Source organism: Somniosus microcephalus, chromosome 17, assembly GCF_052327205.1.
Source record: "Somniosus microcephalus isolate GS21.2 chromosome 17, FLI_Smic_1.0, whole genome shotgun sequence".
In the NCBI taxonomy this organism is placed as follows: domain Eukaryota; kingdom Metazoa; phylum Chordata; class Chondrichthyes; order Squaliformes; family Somniosidae; genus Somniosus; species Somniosus microcephalus.
In genome coordinates, this window is record NC_141003.1 from 13,500,180 (window position 1) to 13,524,349 (window position 24,170).

The 24,170-nt window shown below is 46.6% G+C and overlaps 1 protein-coding gene across 1 annotated transcript in view; it reads left to right on the forward strand.

Moving 5' to 3' along the window:
• Nucleotides 1-19,501: 19,501 nt before the first annotated feature.
• sspn (sarcospan (Kras oncogene-associated gene)) overlaps nt 19,502-24,170 on the forward strand; it is a 42,847-nt gene continuing 38,178 nt past the window's right edge. The window contains exon 1 of the mRNA XM_086009951.1: nt 19,502-19,943. Within this exon, the coding sequence (XP_085866077.1) occupies nt 19,653-19,943 (291 nt within the window). The 5' untranslated portion in view covers nt 19,502-19,652. The remainder of the gene's footprint in view (nt 19,944-24,170) is intronic.

The window sequence follows — 24,170 nt, forward strand, 5'->3', positions numbered from 1 at the left end:
GGATTTGAACACAAGAATGAGAATTTTAAATCTGAGGCATTGCCTAACCGGAGCCAATACAGGTCAGTTAGCACAGGGGTGGTGGGTGAACGGGACTTAGTGCGAATTAGGATACGGGCAGCTGAGGTTTGGATCCATTAATGGTATTCTACATTTGCACGATTTATTCACGTGTGGTAACAGACTAATTTCCTACTAGTCTCTCTGCCCTGCAACTAGTGCACTCACAACACGGAAATATTATGCAAACGATAATGAAAATTATTCATTGTAATATAGGATAACACAAACATAGGAGTGTGTTACAAGGCAGTAACATGCTTTTGAGCTCAGATGATGTTGTGAAGCTCAAGCTTCATTGTTTATTTTCGACTGGTAGATTTATCCCCAGTCATCAGTTTGTTCAGCTGGGACACCTGGGACGATGGACAGCCAGCCCCCACACCAGGAATTCCCACTGTACCTGGCCACCAGGGGGTGCTAGTGACTGCCCAGGTGTGATTGTCCTATTTTACTCCCAAACCCCGGACCACCTCAGGGAGATGATATAGTGTTCATGGAAGATCAGGAACCAGGAACGGTAGTGTAGTGGCTATGTTACTAGACTAGTACTGTAACCCACAGGCCTGAACTAATAATGTGAGTTCATAAACCCACCATGGCAATTTGAGTTTAGCAAAGCTTGGCCAGTCCCCAAACTTACACTATGTTGATCCTGGACAGCTGCCTATATCAGGCAAATGGCACTGACCAGAGGGTCAATTACAAAGGTGCCACTTAAACTGTATTATGCATTCCGACTATTTTGAGCAACTTTTCGCACCTCGCTAATTAAGTGCGATTATTCGTCATTAAGTCCTAACCCTCATGTGCGTCTGAACAAGTGATGTTAATTGTGTTTTGAGAAGCAGTTTCCCTGGCCAATATTAATACCAACATTTAAGGGTTCTTCAAAGATGATTTAATAAATAACGTGCCTATGGGTCGTTTCATAAACTGGAATTGAACATAACATTCTTCACAACCAGTCGCACAATTATACCACACCGTTTAATAAAAGAAGCTGGTGACTATTCAATTATCTTTGTTTATATCTCTAATAGAGAAGCAGGTCACTAATTACTGTCACTAATAAATGATGTGTATATGCGGTGGTGACTGTATCAGTAAAGATGACCATGAAGCTGAAACATAAAAACCCATCTGGTTCACTAATGTCCTTCAAATCAAATTAAATCAAATCAAATCAACTTTTATTGTCATTGTTAGTGCACAAGTGCAGTACAATGAAATGTAGGCTTGCGGCTCCCGAGAGTGTACAATTTGGATTAGGACACTTAAACATTTCAACATACATTTGTACATATATATTAGCATAAATTATGACCATAATAAAGTGCATCGGCAGATGTGCAGGCTTTAGTGTTTATTTGTGGAGTTCAGTAGGATGACAGCCCTGGGAAAGAAGCTGTTCCTAAATCTGGTCGTACGGGTGCGAATGCATCTGTAGCGTCTTCCAGATGGTAGGAGGGCGAACAGACTGTGGCTGGGGTGGGTAGAGTCTTTGATGATGGTCCGTGCCCTCCGTAGGCAGCGTTTCTGATATATATGTTCTATGGTCGGTAGCCGGGTGCCGGTAATGCGTTGGGCAGTTTTGACTACCCGCTGCATGGCTTTCCGGTCATAGGAGCTACAGCCGCCGTACCATACCGTGATACAGTTTGTCAGGATGCTCTCTATAGTGCAGCGGTAGAAGTTAGAGAGGATCGGGGGTGACAGATTACATCCCTTCAGCCTCCTCAAGAAATATAGGCGCTGCTGGGCCTTCTTCACCAGAGAGGAGGTGTTGAGGGACCAGGAGAGGTCTTCCGTGATGTGGACTCCGAGGAACTTAAAGCTGGCCACCCTTTCCACCTCCGCCCCATTGATGTGGATGGGGGTGTGACTTCCGCCTTTGGACTTCCTGAAGTCCACGATTATTTCCTTTGTTTTCTTGGTGTTAAGGGCCAGGTTGTTGTCGGCGCACCACTTCACGAGATGCTGGACCTCCTCCCTGTAGGCTGACTCATCGTTGTTGGTGATCTGGCCTACTACTGTGGTGTCATCTGCAAACTTGATGATGGTGTTGGAGCCATTAACAGCCACACAGTCGTGGGTGAAGAGGGAGTAGAGGAGGGGGCTCAGCACACATCCTTGTGGGGCCCCCGTGTTCAGGGTCGGGGGGGGGAGGTGTGGTTGCCTAATTTGACAGACTGGGGTCTGTTTGTTAGGAAGTCCAGGGTCCAGTTGCAGAGGGAAGTGTTCAGGCCAAGAGTTTGGAGTTTGGTGGCCAGCTTGTTGGGGACGATAGTGTTGAATGCTGAGCTGTAGTCTATAAACAACATTCTGATGTAGGTCTCCTTACCATCTAGGTGATTCAGTGCCGAGTGTAGAGCAGTAGTGATTACATCCTCCGTTGATCTGTTTGCCCGATAGGCAAACTGGTGTTGGTCAAGGGAGGCAGGAACACTGGCTTTGATGTGGGCTAAGACCAGTCTCTCGAAACACTTCATTATGATGGGTGTGAGTGCGACAGGTCGATAGTCGTTCAGACACGTCACAGCCGCTTGTTTAGGCACAGGAATGATGGTGGCGGTCTTGAAGCATGTAGGGACTACTGCCTGGGCCAATGACAGGTTGAAGATGGCGGTGAAGACATCAGCCAGCTGATCAGCACATTCCTTGAGTACCCGTCCAGGGATGCTATCCGGTCCAGTAGCCTTTCGTGTGTTCACTCTGCGTAAAGCGCCCCTTACGTCGGAGGTCGACAGAGTGAGCACCTGGTCTTCCGGGGGTGGCAAGGCTTTGGTAGCCGGCTCCTTGTTGTCCCTGTCGAAGCGAGCGTAGAAGTTGTTAAGCTCCTCCGGAAGGGAGGCGTCGCTGACCGGGGGACTGGTGTTTTTGCCCTTGTAGTCAGTGATGGCCTGGATGCCTTGCCACATGCGCCGGGGGTTCGAGTTGTTGCGGAAGTGATCCTCTATCCGCAGTGTCTGTTTCCATTTGGCAGTCCTGATACCCTTTTTTAGGTTGGTCCTAGCTGCTCTGTAAGCCGCCGCGTCGCCAGATTTAAATGCTGCGTCGCGTGCTTTCAACAGTGAGCGGACCTCTCCGTTCATCCAGGGTTTCTGGTTGGGGTATGACCTGATATTTTTGTGGGTCGTGACGACCTCAATGCAGCTGTTGATGTAGAATAGCACTGTGGATGCGTATTCCTCGATGTCATTGTGGGCAAACATGCCCCAATCAGTGCGTTCGAAGCAGTCCTGAAGCTCTGATACTGCCCCCTCTGGCCATACTTTCACTGCTCTCACTGATGTTCTCCCTCTTTTGATGAGCGGTTTGTATGCCGGGGCTAGAAACAGGGAGAGGTGGTCAGACTTCCCAAGGTGGGGGCAGGGAATGGCCTTGTAAGCGTCTACAATGCTCGTGTAGACTTGATCCAGTGTGTTCTCCCCTCTTGTGGGGCAGGAGACATTCTGGTGGAATTTCGGTAGTACAGTTTTTAGGTTTGTGTGATTGAAGTCCCCCGCGACGATAAAAGCTCCGTCTGGGTGCGCAGTTTGTTGTTCGCTGATGGCCCTGTAGAGGTCCTTCAGTGCTAGTTTGGCATTAGCGTTTGGTGGGATGTAGACCGCAGTGATGATAACATTCGTGAATTCCTGAGGCAGGTAGAAGGGTCTGCACCTTACCATGAGGAATTCCAAATCAGCTGAGCAGGATCTATCAATTATATCAGTGTTAGTGCACCAGGCATTGTTGGTGTAAATGCACAAACCGCCTCCCTTGCTCTTACCGGAGTCTGCAGTTCTGTCGGCGCGGAAGACCGTGCGTCCTTCTAGTTGTATGGTGGTGTCAGGGATGCCATTGTTCAGCCAGGTTTCTGTGAAGATCATGGCGCAGCATTCCTTTGTCCTTTTCTGTGTGGTGAGATCCAGTTTGATCTCATCCATTTTGTTCTCCAGTGACCTGACGTTGGCCAGGAAAATACTTGGGAGGGAGGGTTTGTGTGGGGACCTCTTCAGCCTGTTTTGGATCCCTGCTCTCTTACCCCGCTTCTGCTTGCGTTCCCTGCGCGGTCTGCGCTGACTTCCGGCTGAGGAAGGACGCCACGCTGGTCCCGGGGGTCGGGCGATGTCGGGAGGCAGATCGATGTCGCCGAATTCAAGCTTCACGCAGTCGGCCCCGATGTCTAGGAGCGTCTGCCGGCTGTACAGTAGGTCAGCCTTTAATTCCCGGATCAGCAGAGTCCAGAAGAGACTCAGGAGGAGGGTGAAACCGTTCAGTCTCGGGAGAGACAAAGCCGCTGCGTCCGTGCGCGCCACCATTTTTTTTTTTCTGAAAGAAGCCCTTACCCGGTCTGGCCTGTATGTGACTCCAGTCCCACACCAATGTTGACTCTTAACTGCCCTTTGAAGAGTCCTAAAAAGCCACTCAGTTCATGACAACCATCCTGACTTGGAATTTATTGGCCGTTCCTTCATTGTCGCTGGGTCAAAATCCTGGAACTCCCTCCCTAACAGCACTGTGGGAGTACCTTTGCCACACGGACTACAACGGTTCAAGAAGGCGGCTCACCACCACCTTCTCGAGGGCAATTAGGGATGGGCAATAAATGCTGGCCTTGCTCGCGATGCCCACGTCCCACGAACGAATAAAATAAAAGATGAATTTTCTAGTTGGTCTCCTCCCCCACACTGGGTCCCTCCTTTATAGCTTCGCTATGTTGTTCTTTCGTGTTCTGAAGGTCAGTCTGCGGTTGCTGTGAGACCAGCATCTAGTCTCTCTGTGACGAACGTGCCAACCAAAACAAATGTCAGCAGCAAAATCAGCAATACCTGGAAAATAGGCCCCGCGATGTTTCAGGACGTACTTCCCCCCTTGGTTTGTTAACTTGCTGTTTATAGCAAACACTACAAAATAACTTACCAACTACCATTAATAAAATCACAATGCATATTGAAATGCTCCTTAAAGTTCATTCTTACTTGAAATGGCCAGTATAAATCATCAGGAGTTATCCAATATGCCTCACTTATAGTGTTACTTATCATATTGCACCATTGGTCATGAAATAGTCTTGATATATATTGTTACATTTTGGCACTCCCAATGAATCATGGAAACTAGAAATAGAAACGAACTCCATGACAAATTACTAAAATATGAAGGGGGTGAAGTTCCTCTTTTAATGAAAACAGGAGATTGACGCCATCATTAACAGCCCACTAACAAGATTGTACTCTCAGAAACCACACGTTTAAAAGTCGTGCACTGCCACAGTTTTGGGAGGAGGTCCCGTGTTCTTGCTTCAGTGCTTCCCCTGACATCACCATCAGTGCTGCTGTGTCTACCATGCTGGTAGGGGTGGGATTTTCGTGTACCGCCAGCTGTTCACCGTCTGGGCGATACAGGAGCACCTTCCAAAGTGCGTACGCAGTGAGCAGCAGTACAGCAGGAGCAGATTCGGGAGAGGTGGCTGGACGGAAATCATTAACAGAAAAAACTGCAGTTGGCAAGAGGTCATTGAAGTAATGGAGAAAGCACCGGGAACATCCAGAGAGAAAGGTGCAACAACAGTGAGCAGGCACAGAGTAACAGAGCACCTAAGGAAGGATATGCTTGCCTTAGAGCGAGTACAACAAAGGTTCACCAGACTGATTGCTGGGAGGAGAGATTGAGTAGAATGGGCCTATATTCCATAGAATTTGGAAGAATGAGAGGTGATCTCATTGAATCATACAGGGTAGATGCAGGGAGGATGTTTCCCCTGGCTGGGGAGTCTAGAACTAGGGGTCATAGTCTCAGAATAAGTGGCCGGCCATTTAGGACTGAGATGAGGAGAAATTTCTTCACTCAGAGGGTGGTGAATCTTTAGAATTCTCTCCCCCAGAGGGCTGTGGAGGCTCAGTTGTTGAGTATATTCAAGACAGAGATCGATAGATTTTTGGATCAAGGGATGTGGGGACAGTTCAGGAAGGTGGAGTTGAGGTAGAAGATCAGCCATGATCTTGTTGAATGACGGAGCAGGCTCGAGGGGCCAAATGGCTGACTCCTGCTCCTATTTCTTACGTTCTTAGGTGCAACAACAGAGTGCAGGAACAGAGTAACAGATAAAGGAGCAACAATAGAGAGCAAGAACAGAGCAACAGAGAGACAGTAACGGAAAGAGGAAAGGAGAGAGTAATAGTGACAGACACCGGAAGGTGCTGACATTTCCTTTGTTGAAGGAAACACTACTTTATAAGTGTGTGTACTTTTTCACTACAATAGTCATTTAAGTCCCAGGGAAGCATGACCTGGAGAAAAAGAATCAGAAAGAGGGAGAGTAACAGACCACGAGGATTAATTAACAGTAAGAAAGAAGAAAGACTTGCATTTATATAGTGCCTTTCACAACCACCGGATGTCTCAAAGCACTTTACAACCAATGAAGAACTTTTTGAAGTGTAGTCACTGTTGTAATGTGAGAAACACGGCAGCCAAATTGCGCACAGCAAGCTCCCACAAACAGCAATGTGATAATGACTAGATAATCTGTTTATGTTATGTTGATTGAGGGATAAATGTTGGCCAGGAGACCGGGGAGAACTCCCCTGCTCTTCTTCGTAATAGTGCCCTGGGATCTTTTACATCCACCTGAGAGAGCAAACGGGACCTCAGTTTAACATCTCATCTGAAAGACGGCACCTCCGACAGTGCAGCACTCCCTCAGCACTGCACTGGGAGTGTCAGCCTAGATTTATGTGTTCAAGCCCCTGGAGTGGGACTTGAACCCATAACCTTCTGACACAGAGGCGAGGGTGCTGCCCACTGAACCAGAGGAAACGCTTACAAGGACACCCTCAAAGCCTCCTTGAAAAAGTGCAACATCCCCACTGACACCTGGGAACCCCTGGCCCAAGACTGCACAAAGTGGAGGAGAAGCATCCGGGAAGGCGCCGAACACCTCGAGTCTCTTCGCTGGGAGCAAGCAGAAGCCAAGCGCAAGAAGCAGAAGGAGCGCACGTCAACCCAAGCACCCCACCCACCCGCCCCTTCAACCACCGTCTGCCCCACCTGTGACAGAGACTGTCGGTCCCGCATTGGACTCATCAGTCACCTGAGAACTCATGTTTAACGTGGAAGCAAGTCATCCTCGTTTCCAAGGGACTGCCTAAGAAGAAGAGCCAGAGATACTTCCATTGCCCCCACAAAATTAATACTGTAGTACGTCCCATCTGGGCCTGGGTAAGGTTGACAAGTGAGGTAAGCGGGCCATGGCAGAGGGAAACTGGGAACCCCTCCTCCATGTGTTGTATTGTGTCCTGTAACAGAAAAATAGAAAAGGGAAGTGCACCAGACAGATTGTACATGTAAATGACTGAACACTGCCTGGAATAAAACCCCACACCTTCAGTCCTTGGCTATCAGATTCAGGGTGTTAAGTCTGTGTGTTATATTGAGAATTACTACACAGACCACAAGAGTAAACTTTAACAGGTCTTTACTAGTTGAAGGTCCGGGCGGAACTGCCCAATAAATCATTACACAGCACTTATATACCGGTGTGGTCACCACCGGTATTACAGTATACAGCAGCCAAGATAAAGTAGTGCCACTCTTAAAATAGTTCTCTTAAAGGTGGAACGGTTACATACACCACAATCCTCCCTTTTTAGCTTAACAGTATATATATTCCCCATTAACATAACATCATAACATATACACAACTTCATGTACAACAGTTCACAGATTCAGTCTCTCTGGAGGCTTCCTGACTCGGTCCGGATAACGCCTCGGTGGTGTAGTAGTTTTCGGTGGTGTAGTAGGTTCTGTTGGCAAGGTCGATTCAGCTTGAATGCCAGTGTCGGGTTCATCTGATTCCAGTATCACCGGATCGGAGGTAGATCCTATGGGTATCTCTGCTTCATCATTAGGCGTATAGAGTGGTGGAGTGGGTTGTCCCTTTTCGGATGACTCTATGATCTGGTCAACATGGCGCCTTATTATGCTTTCACCAATGTCCACGGTATACATCAGCGGTCCTAGTCGTGTGCAAATAGTTCCAGGCTGCCATTTCTCGGTGCGGTAGTCCCGGGCCAAAACTTGTTGACCTATCTGGAAGGTTCTAGTTGGCCTTTCATTCATGCCTTGAAATTGCCAGTTCTCTACGTCCCTTCTGATGTTTGGCTTGATCAAATCCAGCCGGCATCTTAGTCTTCTATTGAAAAACATCATGGCGGGAGTTTGGTTTGTAACCGCATGTGTTGCATTCCTGTACGCCAACAAGAAGTTATCTACCTTATGTTGTAGATTTATGTCTTCCTTACCCATGGCCTTTATGGCCTTCTTGAAGGTCTGGACAAACCTTTCAGCTAATCCATTGGTGGCGGGATGGTATGGGGCGGACGTGTAGTGCTTAACCCCATTGTTTTTTAAGAACTTCCTGAATTCTTCGGACACAAATTGCGGTCCATTATCAGAACAGATCTGTTCCGGCAGCCCATTCCTGGCAAAGATGGTCCTTAATACTGTGATGGTTTTTTCCGTGGTGGTGGAGGACATCTTTATTGCCTCCGGCCACTTGGAGTGTGCATCCACCGCGATTAAGAACATTGAGTCCATAAATGGACCAGCAAAGTCGATATGTACCCTTTGCCATGGAGATGAGGGCCACTCCCATGGATGTAGAGGAGCTTGTGGTGGGGCGTTTTGGACCTTCTGGCATCCTAGACAGCTCTTGGTCATTTCTTCGATGTCTCCATCGATACCTGGCCACCACACAAATGCTCTGGCTAGGTTCTTCATTTTCACTCCACCCAGATGCCCCTCGTGAAGCTCCTTTAGCACTTTATGCTGGAGTTTGGGCGGAATCACCACTCTGGATCCACACATCAAAGTTCCTCGGCACACTGACAGCTGTTCTCTTCTTTGCGAGAATGCTGGCAACAGTGGTTCGCCATGTGCTGGCCATCCCTTCACCGTTAAATCGTAGACTCGTGAGAGAGTCGGGTCATTTCTTGTTTCCTTTTCGATCGTAGAATTTGTTACTGGTAGACATTCCACTATGGTTGAGTGGAACATCTCCACTGGGTCCACTGTAGGCGCCTCTTCTACCATTGGCAACGGTAGGCGTGATAAACCGTCAGCATTCCCATGCTGTTTTGATCCTTTGTATTCTATGTCATATTGGTGTGCCCCTAGGAAAAGGGACCACCTCTGTAGCCTTTGCGCTGTCATAATGGAAATGCCCTTTTTAGGGTTGAATATGGATACCAATGGCTGGTGGTCTGTCAGCAGTGTAAACTTCTGGCCCTGCAGGTAATGATTAAACTTCTTTACTCCCCACACCAGGCTGAGAGCCTCCCTATCTATCTGAGCATAGTTGCGCTCAGCGGAGGTCAATGATCTGGATGCAAATGCGACTGGCCTTTCCGAGCCATTTGGCCACTTGTGTGAGAGTACTGCTCCAATACCATAAGGAGAAGCATCACAAGCTAAACAAATAGGTAGTGTTGGGTTGAAGTGAGCCAACACTTCCTCTGAGGTGATCAATGCCTTGCTTTTGCGAAAGGCCTTCTTACAGTCCTCGCTCCACGTCTATGGTACTTCTTTCTGCAAAAGAGCATTCAGCGGGTGCAGCACCGTGGATAGATTTGGCAGAAACTTATGGTAATAGTTAATCAACCCTAGGAACGACCTCAACTGGGATACATTTTCCGGAGCGGGAGCCTTCACAACAGCTTTGATCTTGTCAGGTGACTTGTGCAGCCCCTCCTGGTCAATGACATGACCACAGTACGAGATCCGTTTCTGAAAGAACTCACATTTCTGGCGATTAACTCGAAGGCCATATTCCTTCAACCTGGTGAGCACCAGTTTCAAATTTGCAAGGTGTTCCTCATCGTCATCTCCTGTAATCAGGATATCGTCCAAGTAACATTGAGTGCTTGGAATTCCCTGTAATACCTGCTCCATGGCCCTCTGCCAAATTGCTGGAGCCGAAGCCACTCCAAAAACCAGTCTATTATATCGATACAAGCCTCTGTGCGTGTTGATTGTGAGATACTGGCACGACTCTTCCTCAACTTCCATCTGTAAGTACGCTTGCGCCAGGTCTATCTTGGTGAAGCGTTTCCCGCCAGACAATGAAGCAAAGATATCCTCAATCCGCGGAAGCGGATATTGCACCGTGTGAAGCACCGGATTAACTGTGATCTTGAAGTCTCCACAGATGCGGACCTTCCCCGGTTCCCCTGGCTTGTTACTCGATGAACGCTTCATGACGGGAACAATGGGCATGGCCCACTCACTCCAGTCCACCTTAGACAGTACTCCTGAACGTTCTAGCCCTTCCAGCTCAGCTTCCACAGCAGGTCGTATCGCATAAGGTACCGGTCTGGCTTTGAAAAATTTTGGGTTTGCATGTTCTGCAATCTTGATTTTTGCCTTAATTCCTCTCAGTGTTCCCAGTCCCTGTTGGAACACCTCTTTAGCCTCATCCAATATTCTGGACAATCGTTCAGGTTTGACATCTTTTTTTCCGGAATCTACCGTTATTGCGTTTAGGGAGTGCCAGTCCATATTTATTTTCCTGATCCACTCCCGTCCCAGAAGTGGTGGACCTCCCTCAGGTAGTACATATAAGTCCATTCCTTGGTGTTCTTTGCCCTTGTGTACCACCTTGACTTTTATCTTTCCGCTGGGGTATACTCTTTGCCCCGTGTATGTCTGCAATACTATCTTTGTATCCCGTAGGGGAATATGTTTGAATAACCTTTTGTAATCTTGCTTATTCATGACCGTCAACGCCGATCCGGTGTCCAATTCCATCTTCATTTGGACTCCTGCTATCTGCAGTGTGACCCAGATAGTTTGTCGGTCAGCTTCCTTACTCACATTGTGAATTCTCAGACTACCCAGTTCCTTGCTGTTGGAGTCTGAATCCGAATTCTGTTCATCCGAACTCTTCTCAGCCACCTTATGTACCTTTCTGTACTTTCCCTGCGGTGACTTTTTGTTGCTGGTCTTCTTTCCTGACCGGCATACTTTAGCTATGTGACCAAGCTTGCCACATTTTCTACATTCCTGGTTTTTAAACCAGCATTGGTTCTGATCGTGTGTTGTCTTTCCACAACGATAACATTTCGTTGTACCCGAAGCCATTTGATCTACGCTGAGTACCGCTGCCTTCAGCTGCATTTCTGCAGTGCCTCTCGCTGCGGCTTCGTGCGATGCTGCAATAGAGACAGCCTTATCAAGTGTAAGATCATTCTCTTCAAGCAGCCGCTTTTGTGTTCCTTCTTTCGACAATCCACACACGAATTTGTCTCTCAGTGCCTCTGTCAGGCTTTCCCCAAACTGGCAGTATTTCGCTAGCTTACGCAGTTCAATTAAATACTCCGCGTTGTTTTCCTCTTTCAGTTGCGTTCTCGCATAAAATTTAAATCGTTCCGCTAACATCAGCGGTGTGGGGTTCAAATGATTTTTCAGGATAGCCACAATTTTAGCGAAAGTCTGATCCGCCGGTTTAGCTGGTGATAGAAGATGCTTCAATAAGCCCGTATGTCTTCGCACCCATTGAGTTTAGTAAGGTTAGTGCTTTATCTTCATCTGATATTTTATTTGCCTTACAATATATCTCTATGCGTTCAACATACGTGGCCCAATCTTCAACATCGGGATCGAAATCATTGATGTTACCACGCTTAGGCATCTTCGCAACCTTCTTGAGAAACAATAAGAATTTTTTTTTTTTCTTTTACAAAATGGCGGTTTCCCGCGCTTGTCTTCTTCCCCCGCCTACGAAAATGGCGGCTTCCCGCGTTTGCCTTTCTCCCCCGCTGGCTGTAATGGTGATTGCCGTATTGCTGCGTTCGCCCTCCCCAGCGGTTTTCGAATCGTGCCTCCCAGCCCCACTTGCAGTCCGGTCCTTTCCCCCCCGGCTGCGGCTGAGTTCTCTGCGGGTTTTTTTTTTTATTTTCTCCCGCGCCTTATGCTGACCCAGTCGCTGCGCCTCGTGGCCTCGGTAGCTGCCCGGCCTTTTTCACCGGTCGCGGTCGAGCTCTCTCTCTCGACGCTGTTGCGCCTCCCAGCCCGCTTGCAGCCCGGTCTTTCGCACCGGCTGCATTTACATTCACCGCGGCTCCCGTGCCTTACGCCGCCCCAGTCTCAGCGCCTCTGGCCCCGACTTCTGTCCGGCTCTTTTCCCCGGCCGTGGTCGAGTTCTCCGCCCTTATATTCTCCGTTTTTCCCTCCCCTACTTCACAGTCAACGTTGCCGACTGGCTGCTCGTCGCTGATCGGCTTACCCACCACCGTGATAGAAGGGATGATCACTGCCTGTTGCTGATGGAAGGCTTCATGTCAGAATTCTTCCTTTGCTCTGCAGACCCGAGTCTTCTCTCAGCAGAATGATGAGGGCGGATGCCTCCTCTCGACGCCCGTTAAACTGCCTTGGATGTATCTCTGCCGCAGGGTAAGATTGTACTCGTCGCCACTGTTAAGTCTGTGTGTTATATTGAGACTTACTACACAGACTACAAGAGTAAACTTTAACAGGTCTTTACTAGTTGAAGGTCCGGGCGGAACTGCCCAATAAATCATTACACAGCACTTATATACCGGTGTGGTCACCACCGGTATTACAGTATACAGCAGCCAAGATAAAGTAGTGCCACTCTTAAAATAGTTCTCTTAAAGGTGGAACGGTTACATACACCACACAGGGGATGGGACCCACAGAGCACTTGTTCTGAAGGAGGAAACAAACATCTAGGTCCTATAAATAATCAGAGTAATTAATTAGATCTAAAGGGAACTTTTTAAGCAAAATGATGGGCCAGCTGAGACCAGTTGCCTGCAATCCCGGTGCCATGTGGGAACTCCAGGACACTTCATGTGTCCTGGATAACCAGGTGTGCAGGAAGTGCCTCCAGCTGCTCAAGCTCGAGCTCAGGGTTTCTGAGCTTGAGGAGCGGCTGGAGTCACTGCAGGGCATATGGGAGGCTGAGAATTTCCTGGTCCGCACATTCAAGGAGGTGGTCGCTCCGCAGCTACAGAAAGTTCAGGAGGATATTAAGTGGGTGGCCATTCAGCAGGATAGGAAGAGGCAGGCAGTGCAGGATTCCTGCGGGAGTGTGGCACTCTCAAACTGGTTTTCAGTGCAGAATACCAGTGAGAGTAACGACACCTTGGGGGAAGTGCAGTCCAGAGCACGTCCACGGCACTGTAGGGCAAATGACTGCAGGAGGAGGGCACAGCAAAGTGTAGAAAAGCAGTGGTCGTAGGGGATTCGATTGTCAGGGGGATAGACAGGCGTTTCTGCAACCACCGATGTAAGTCCTGCACGGTGTGTTGCCACCCTGGTGCCAGAGTAAAGGACACCACTGAGAGGATGCAGAACATTTTGTGGGCAGACACATGGCAAATCAAATTTAATGCAGGGAAGTGTGAAGTGATACATTTTGGTAGGAAGAATGATGAGAAGCAATATAAACTAAATGGTACAATTTTAAAGGTTGTGCAGGAACAGAGAGACCTCAGGGTGAATGTACACAAATCTTTGAAGGTGGCAGGACAACTTGAGAAGGCTGTTAAAAAGCATGTGGGATCCTTGGCTTTATTAATAGAGGCATAGAGTACAAAAACAAGGAAGTTATGCTGAACCTTTTGATGTGCCAAATAACTACCTGAATCCAAGAGGTTAAAGCTTAAAACTAAAGGCTTTTATTAAGTAAGAACATGGCATCGAGTTAACACAAGGCAGCCATCATTCATCACCGACCCAGCCCTTATGAGTAAGACTCATACCAATCCGGAGGATCCAGAGGGGCAGGGCTAGGGAGGAGCATTAGTGGTTACATCTGTAGAACATTCCAGACATTAGCAAGTACAACAACAACAGACAATACAAATGCCAGAACACAGAGTTATTTCATCACATTCACCCCCTGCTATAGATTCAGTCTGTCAGGAGGTCTGATAGTCCTCTGGGAACGACGTAACTCTTGCTGAGGCTCCTCCCGGAGTACTAACTCTGGTTCATTCGAATTCCCAGAATCATCAGTGTTTTCCACACTGAGGATTTGTGTCTCTGAAGGTCCAATACCACGATTGAAAACTCTACTCTCAGAGTCGAACTCTTTTCGAGCTCCAGCAGGTGCAAGATCTTTAATAGAGACCGTATCCTCTCACCCATCCGGATATTGAATGTACGCATACTGGGGATTAGCATGGAGGAGTTGTACTTCCTCCACCAGTGGATCAGTCTTGTGGCCTCTCACATGTCTGCGCAACAGCACAGGGCCCGTGGTCGTCAACCATGTGGGTAACGATACTCCATTAGTAGCTTTTCTTGGAAAGCTAAACATCCTTTCATGAGGGGTGGCATTCATCGCTGTACACAAAAGAGACCTTATGGAATGCAGCACATCTGGCAGGACATCCTGCCAGCGAGAGGTCGGCAGGCCTCGCGACTTCAGAGACAGTACGATAGCCTCCCACACTGTCGCATTTTCTTTCTCGACCTGCCCATTACCACGAGGGTTATAGCTGGTAGTTCTACTTGTTGCAATCCCTTTCGATAGCAAAAACTGTTGCAATTCTTCGCTCATAAAGGAAGAACCCCTATCACTATGTGTATAGTTAGGCATGCCAAACAAGGAAAACAGTTGGCAGAGGCATTTAATTACAACAGCACTGGTCACATCCGGACAGGGGATAACAAAAGGGAACCGAGAGTACTCGTCTATAATATTAAGAAAATAGACATTACGGTCGCTCGATGGAAGAGGACCTTTAAAATCAAGACTCAAATGCCCAAATGGTCGAGTTGCTTTAATAAGATGAGCTGGCTCGGACGGCTTATAGAAGCGGGGTTTGCATTCAGTACAAACACGACAGGTTCTGGTCATTGTCCTGACCTCCTCAATAGAGTAGGGTAGATTGTGGGACTTAATGAAGTGGTTCATTCTGGTAACCCCAGGGTGGCAGAGTGCGTCGTGGAGATTTTGAAGCTTACCTATACCTAGACTAGCACATACTCCTCGTGACAAAGCATCCAATGGCTCATTGAATACTCCAGGCCTGTACTGAATATCATAGTCATATGTTGACAGTTCTATTCGCCATCTTAAAATCTTATCATTTTTGATCTTGCCTCTCTGCTTAGTATTGAACATAAAGGCCACAGATCGCTGGTCCGTAATAAGCGTAAAACGTTGGCCAGCGAGATAATGTCTCCAATACCTGACTGCTTCGATAATCGCCTGTGCCTCCTTTTTCACTGAAGAATGTCGAATTTCTGGTCCTTGCAATGTACGAGAGAAGAAAGCTACTGGTCTACCAGCTTGGTTAAGAGTTGCTGCCAACGCAAAATCAGATGCATCACTTTCCACTTGAAAAGGGATCTTCTCATCCACGGCACATACCACTGCCTTCTCAATGTCCCGTTTGATATTAAAGAAAGCCTCCTGAGCTTCTGCTGATAGCAGAAAAGACGTCGACTTAATAAGAGGTCGGACTTTATCTGAGTAGCTAGCCACCCACTGGGCATAGTACGAGAAGAATCCCAGACACCTTCTTAAAGCTTTTACAGTGTGAGGTAAAGGTAATTCCTTAAGTGGGCGTAATCTTTCAGGATCTGGCCCGATTACCCCATTCTCCACAACGCAACCAAGAATACACAAACGTGTAGTATTGAAGGTACACTTGTTTTCGTTGTAGGTCAGGTTTAACCTCTTTGCAGTCTCTAGGTAGGAATTTCGCGAGATTTTGATCATGCTCCCGTTGGTCGCGCCCACAGATAGTAACATTGTCCAGGTACGGGAATGTTGCTTCCAACGCGTATTCATCCACCATACGATCCACCCCCCGTTGGAAGACGGATACCCCATTCGTCACTTCAAAGGGCACCCTAAGGAATTGGTACAGGCGCCCATTAGCTTCGAAGGCCGTATAAGGTCGGTCTTCTATTTTGATGGGGAGTTGATGGTAGGCAAACTTTAAATCAATGGTGGAGAACACACGGTACTGAGCTATCTGGTTCACCATCTCAGAAATACGAGGCAAAGGATAGGCGTCTAATTGGGTATACAAGTTTATAGTCTGGCTATAATCGACCACAAGTCTTTTCTTTTTATTAGTTTTAACCACCACCACCTGGGCATGCCACGGGCTATTACTGTGTTCGATGATTCCCTCCCGTTGAAGCCTTTCCACTTCATCCTTTATAAATGTTTTATCTTCTGAACTATACCATCGACTCTTAGTCACTATAGGTCTACAATTAGGAGCAAGGTTCACAAACAAAGAAGGCGGACTTACTTTTAAAGTAGAAAGGCCGCAGACTGTGAGTGGAGGCTGAGATCCACCATACTTAAGGGTAACGCTCTCATGCTGACACTGGAAGTCCAAGCCTAATATTAAGTTCACACACAACTGAGGTAATATGAGGAGTTTAAAGTCCTTATACTCTGTATCCTTAACGGTCAATGTGACTTTACAATATCCAGTTACCTCCGAAGTAAGGGACTTGGACGCCATCACAATTTCACTTTGAGTAGGATACACCTTCAATGAACAGGAGTTAACAAGGTTGGGGTGTATAAAACTTTCAGTACTGCCACAGTCTATCAAACACCCAGTAGGACGACCATTAATCTTGATGTCCATCATAGATTTCAACAAGGAACATGGTATGGTCTGGTCAACCGTAGCCGAGGCTAGAGTAAAACGATAGGCGGTAGCAGAGAAGACATCGGGTACAGGATTACCCTTACACACTTTACTAAAATGTCCCTGTTTCTTACATTTAAAACAGGTAGCCTCTATGGCTGGGCATCTTTGCCTGGGGTGTTTAGATTGGCCACAAAAATAACACTTAGACCCATGGGGTACAGCCGCAACAATAGGATTACATGGAGGCTCCATTGGTGTTATGGATGCCTCCATACTCGGAACACACGAGGCTGAGAGAGACGCAAGGGCTGATGCATACACTTCTAAATTCTTCTGGGCTACATCTAACGATCGAGCAGTAGCGACGACCATTTTTAAAACTAATGAGTCGTTCTCGAGGAGTCTCTGTCTAATATAATTAGATCGGAGGCCAGATATGAAAGAATCGCGGATGGCTTCTTCCTGATACACTATGGCAGAGACAGCCTTGTAGTTGCAATCCTTAGCCAAAGCCTTAAGGTCCTGCAGGAAATCGTCCAGGGATTCCTCGGGTAATTGCCTGCGAGTAGACAAAAGATACCTGGCGTATACTTCATTGACCGACTTAAGGTACTGGGCCTTAAGAGCTGTGAGGGCCTCTTCATATGTAGTAATATCTTCAATTATAGAGTAAGTTTGATGACTTACCAAGTTGGTTAGAAGACCCAACTTGTTAACCGGCGGATCGATTGATGCGATGAAGTGTTCAAAACATCGAAGCCAATGCGTAAATTTCTTCGACGCATCTGCCGAATGGGGATCGATATCCAGATGCTCTGGTTTCAAAAATCGATCCATCTTCCAAAAGTTGTTACTTAATAAAATTGATGTGCCAAATAACTGCCTGAATCCAAGAGGTTAAAGCTTAAAACTAAAGGCTTTTATTAAGTAAGAACATGGCATCGAGTTAACACAAGGCAGCCATCATTCATCACCGACCCAGCCCTTATGAGTAAGACTCACACCAATCTGGAGGATCCAGAGGGGCGGGGCTAGGGAGGAGCATTAGTGGTTACATCTGTAGAACATTCCATACATTAGCAAGTACAACAACAGACAATACAAATGCCAGAACACAGAGTTATTTCATCACACCTTTATAAACCACTGGTTAGGCCTCAGCTGGAGAATTGTGTTCAATTCTGGGCACCGTACTTTAGGAAGAATATCAAGGCCTTGGAGAGGGTGCAGAATAGATTTACTAGAATGGCACCAGGGATGAGGGACTTCAGTTATGTGGAGAGACTGGAGAAGCTGGCATTATTCTCCTTAGAGCAGAGAAGGTTAAGAGGAGATTTGATAGAGGTGTCCAAAATCATGAATGGTTTTGATAGAGTAAATAAGGAGAAACTGTTTCCAGTGGTAGAAGGGTCGGTAAACAGAGGACACAGATGGCATGTTGGCCTTCGCAGCAAGAGGGTTCGAGTACAGGAACAAGGATGTCTTGCTACAGTTGTACAGGGCCTTGGTGAGACCGCACCTTGAGTATTGTGTGCAGTTTTGGTCGCCTTACCTGAGGAAGGACGTTCTTGCCATGGAAGGAGTGCAGCGAAGATTCACCAGGCTGATACCTGGGATGGCAGGAATGACGTATGAGGAGAGATTGTGTCGATTGGGCTTATACTCACTGGAGTTTAGAAGATTGAGAGGGGATCTCATCGAAACCTATAAAATTCTGTCAGGCCTGGACAGACTAGATGCAGGAAGGATGTTTCTGATGGCCGGGGAGTCCAGAACCAGGGGTTATAGTCTAAGGATAAAGGGGTAAGCCATTTAGGACTGAAATGAGGAGGAATTTCTTCACCCAGAGAGTGGTGAACCTGTGGAATTCTCTGCCACAGAGGGCGGTGGAGGCCAGTTCATTAAGTATATTCAAGAAAGAGTTGGATATATTTCTTAAGGATAAAGGGATCAAGGGATATGGGGAGAAGGCAGGGACAGGGTACTGAATTTGGATGATCAGCCATGATCTCATTGAATGGCGGAGCAGGCTCGAAGGGCCGAATGGCCTACTCCTGCTCCTATCTTCTATGTTTCTATGTTTCTATTTAGGGTGATTGGCAAAAGAACCAGAGGCGACATGAGGAAATATTTTTTTACTCAGCGGGTTGTTGTGATCTGGAATGCACTGCCTGAAAGGGTGGTGGAAGCAGATTCAATAGTAACTTTCAAAAGAGAATTGGATAAATACTTGAAGGGAAAGTATTTACAGGGCTATGGGGAAAGAGCAGGGGAGTGGGATTAATTGGACAGCTCAACAAAGAGCCAGCACAGGCATGATGGGCCGAATGGCCTCCTTCTGTGCTGTATCATTCTTGCTTATATCCTGCTCCACTGCTGTTGACTGAGATGGGTGTACCCCACCCTCAGTTACCTGGTACGGGTGTACCCCACCCTCAGTTACCTGGTACGGGTGTACCCCACCCTCAGTTACCTGGTACGGGTGTACCCCACCCTCAGTTACCTGGTACAATCTGGAGTGGGAACTCCCTGCAGCTCAGCAGGGAGCAGATAAGCCAGTTTAATCACAGTCTAGACATATAAAGGGTTTTCTTTGTTGATGTGTTTTCCAATTGGATTCTCTATTCTGTTGTAAAACTGAAAATAACTGAGAACTGGTCCTTTTCCCTCTCCCTCTCTTTGCCCAATACAAATAACAAACCTTTGAGCTGAGTGGAGTTTGTACAGACCTCTTTCTGTGGGGTGTTTGAATCCCCCTCGCCTTCCCCCTCCTGTTAGTCTATATGTGGGATTCGAAGGGCTGAGAACTGCCCCCTGAATGTTTTCCATATTTGTCCAGACTCGGTAAAGGACTGTAATCGATTTCCAACACCAACGCCCTAAGTTCACACATCACCATCACCAATTCTGTTCTTTTAAAAAAAAACACACACACACATAAAACAGGCAGAAACCATGGGAACGGACGACCAAAAGAACAAAAAACAAGACAAAGTAGAGGAGAGCAAGAACACCGAACCTGCGAAAGAGAAAGGCGGATCGGCGGAGAAGAAGCAGGGCAAGAAAGAAGCGGCCAAAGCGGGCCAGGATGAAAACTCCCACAAGTGCTGTGGCTGTCGCTTCCCCGTTATAATCGCGTTACTGCAACTGGTCCTGGGCATTGCCATTGCAGTGGTCGCCTTCATAATGAAAAGTATCAGCTCCTCCTTGCTGGCCAGAGACACCCCGTACTGGGTTGGCATCATTGTAAGCTGTTTTTAATTATATATATAAAAAAAGCACTGCCTTTTGCAATATGCTTCATGACTGACATTATTGCATATCCACAGTCGCTAAAGGGGAAACGGAGCTAATTAATGCATGCGAGACGTTATTGCTAAAACCGTGTGGATTTGCACGGTCACTGTGATTTGAGCAGCGAGGGCTGTTTGCATATGGGAGGACTGACTAATTCTGGCACTGGGGCTGTCAGAGTAAACAGAACCTTGTGTGAGCTCCGGTGGTTACATTATTGTGTCTTGTGACAATCGCTTGCGAGGATACAATGTTGCATTGTGATTGAAGTCTGGAACAAAGTGTAACATTGTCCAGGGGCGAGACATGTAAATAACAACAGGTCAAAGGTAACGGTGGCTGTCAAACTGGAAGGAGCCAGTCTCTTGGCTGTGTCCACCAAAAGAAGCACTTGTGGCAATCTTTCTAAAAGTACATACAGATATCTGTTTACTTTGATTCCCGCCCCCCGCCCTCTTTATACTACTCAAACACTCATGCAAACCTTTTGGTTACTGTCACCCGCGGTATTATAACTTTCACCCGTCTTAAGTCATAAAAAATAAACTGCATTTGGAGTTTAGCGAGAGCCAGATAAATTCTGGCAGCATTTTTCCTGAAGGGGGTTTGGAAAACAAACGCTTATTGAATAATAAATAACAGTTGTGTTAAAGTTTTCCAGTTCTGACGAAGGGTCCCAGACCTGAAACGTTAACTCCGTTTCTCTCTCCACGGATGCTGCCCTGCTGAGTTTTTCCAGCGTTTTCTGTTGTTATTGCAGTTGTGTTAAACTTCAGCTCAATTTTAGACATCTTGCTGATGGTGGTGGGGTTGGGGGGAGGTTGCAATCCTTATTGCTCTATGGTCGGAGTGTTGTGTTTCGAATGCATAACTCTTTAACAGATTTTTACAGTAAAGTGCGAAAATATATTTTGCAACCATTTCGTGTCAGTTACTCAAAAATTTAAATGATCAAAAATCCTGCATCTGCACCTCCTGCCAGTGGAGGCACTCCACCCCCAGCAGGGTGGAATTGCGGTGTGACAAGTTTACATAGGCAGTTTCCATTATAGATGTGGATGGTGGGATTTATAATGTACGACTTCACAATGCGGACTGGGCTATATCTGCATGGCTTGGTCCACCTTCTAACCCGGCTTCACCTGAAGCCAGCACTTGCTCTTGACTCACTGGGAGTGATTTTGACTTTGGGCGATAGTATAAACCGGATGATAGCGGACCAGCCGCCCGTTATAAACCGCCTGTAATCTCCTTCAGCCCCACAACCCCCCGAGATATCTGCGCTCCTCTAATTCTGCCCTCTTGAGCATCCCTGATTATAATCGTTCAACCTTTGGTGCCCGTGCCTTCTGTTGCCTAGGCCCTAAGCTCTGGAATTCCCTGCCTAAATCACTCTGCCTCTCTACCTCGCTTTCCTCCTTTAAGACGCTCCTTAAAACCTGCCTCTTTGACCAAGCTTTTGGTCACCTGCCCTTATTTATCCTTATGTGGCTCGGTGTCAAATTTTTTTTTGTCTTAAAATACTCCTGTGAAGCGCCTTGGGATGCTTTACTACGTTAAAGGTGCTATATAAATACAAGTTGTTGTTGTTGTACACCTCTCCCCATTTTCATTTCCATTTAAATCAGTGGGAGATCGAATACTCTTAAACATAAAAGCTTTCAGTCCCTCACAAATCCAAAGTTAAATTTTTTCATGGATGCCAAACAATCTTAAAAGATATAAAGTCTGAATGATTTTAGGCTGCTGCTAATTTACAGAGAAATGACTCACAGGCTTGTGATCTCAGGTTATTCCTGGGAGTAATTGGCCAGTAATTGATCTCATAATGTCCAGTTAAACTGTAGCCTTGAGGGGACAGGCTAAGTTACACACACCTGCCCCGTAGTAGCAGAATACATTGTGCGTTACATGGTAGAACATACTGCTCTTATAAAACAGTAGATGCTCCGATATAGAGTGAGCAATGCCATGGGATATCAGCTAATATAAATAAATGCCTACCAGCGACTCTGACCTACAATTGGTCACAGAAGTCTGATGATGCTTTGCTTGCAATGACAGGGGAGTCACAGCATGTAACATACAATGTTGTATTCTGCTGCTAAGGTGTCCCTTTTAAGATTAATAACCGAATTGCTGTTAAGTGACGTCATTCAGAGTTTAATTGTTAAATGAGGAAGGTTTACAGATGGGTATATAAGAACATAAGACATAGGAGCAGGAGTAGGTCATTTGGTCCCTCGAGCCTGCTCCGCCATTCAATAAGATCATGGCTGATCGGATCTTGGCCTCAACTCCACTTCCCTGCCCACTCCCCATAACCCTTGACTCCCTTATCGTTCAAAAATCTGTCTAACTCCACCTTAAATATATTCAATGACTCCGCCTCCACAACTCTCTGGGGTAGAGAATTCCAAAGATTCACGACCCTCTGACAGGAGAAATTCCTCCTCATTTCCGTTTTAAATGGGTGACCCCTTATTCTGAACAACAAACAAAAACAACAAAATCAACTTTTATTGTCATTGTTAGTGCACAAGTGCAGTACAACGAAATGTAGGCTTGCGGCTCCCGAGAGTGTACATTTGGATTAAGACATTTAAACATTCAACATACATTTGGCTTGTAGTATATTAACATAAATATAACCATAATAAAGTGCATTGGCAGATGTGCAGGCTTTAGAGTTTATTTGTGGAGTTCAGTAGGATGACAGCCCTGGGAAAGAAGCTGTTCCTAAATCTGGTTGTACGGGTGCGAATGCATCTGTAGCGTCTCCCAGATGGCAGGAGGGCGAACAGACTGTGGCTGGGGTGGGTAGGGTCTTTGATGATGGACTGTGACCTCCGTAGACAGCGTTTATGGTATATGTGCTCTATGGTCGGTAGCCGGGTGCCGGTAATGCGTTGGGCAGTTTTGACTACCCGCTGCAGGGCTTTCCGGTCATAGTAGCTACAGCTGCCATACCATACTGTGATACAGTTCGTCAGGATGCTCTCTATAGTGCAGCGGTAAAAGTTAGAGAGGATCAGGGGTGACAGATTACATCCCTTCAGCCTCCTTAGGAAATATAGGCGCTGCTGGGCCTTCTTCACCAGAGAGGAGGTGTTGAGGAACCAGGAGAGGTCTTCCGTGATGTGGACTCCGAGGAACTTAAAACTGTCCACCCTTTCCACCACAGCCCCATTGATGTGGATGGGGGTGTGACTTCCGCCTTTGGACTTCCTGAAGTCCACAATGATTTCTTTTGTTTTCTTGGTGTTAAGGGCCAGGTGTTAAGAAACTATGCCCCCGAGTTCTAGATTCCCCCATGAGGGGAACATCCTCTCTGCATTTACCCTGTCAAGCTCCCTCAGAATCTTATACGTTTCAATAAGATCATTCAGAGTTTAATTGTTAAGTGAGGAAGGTTTACAGATGGGTACATAAGAACATAAGAAATAGGAGCAGGAGTAGACCATTTGACCCCGAGCCTGCTCTGCCATTCGATATGACCATTTAAGGGTAGGACCATGTAAATGTCAGGCTGCAGATTAGAAGAACCCACACTGAATTATTTTTTTCCCGCCAGGGATAGTTTGTGTTTGTAACAAAATGCAATGAGCATTCCCGAGATGCAAGACATTTATGTAGATAATGACCGTGTTCCAAGGGCCCATAATTTGTGGTCTACGGCGATATATTGAATGGCTCGCGCAGCCCCTTAAAAGGGCCCCGCAGGGCCAAAAAAAAATTCTGGGGAACATAGCCCCGAAGTAAGCTTCCCACAAAGATCTCGCGATCTCTGTGGCAAGAAGTTCAGCTTTTCTGATGTTCAGTTGCAATCAATGTGAGTTAATGGGGAATCCCTAGTGCGAGCTGCTGTGACGTCAACAAGCTGTCTAAGCAGCCAATCACAATGCAGAATTCTCAACAGAGCAAGAACCAATAAGCTCCTGTTACTCTAACTTTTAAAAAAATATTATAGAGAGCAAAACAATGATTGGGGCTTTCACGTGGGGAAAAGGTAAACCTGAAATAAAGATGAACAAACTCAAAAAAATTTTTTTTAAGTTTCTTAAAAATTTTAAATTTTATTAAAATGGATAAATTTTACACTCCCATCAAATTAAAATTCGTTTTTCAGGGCCATAACATTTGTTTAGCAGTCAATACACTGTTAAAACCCCAGTCACA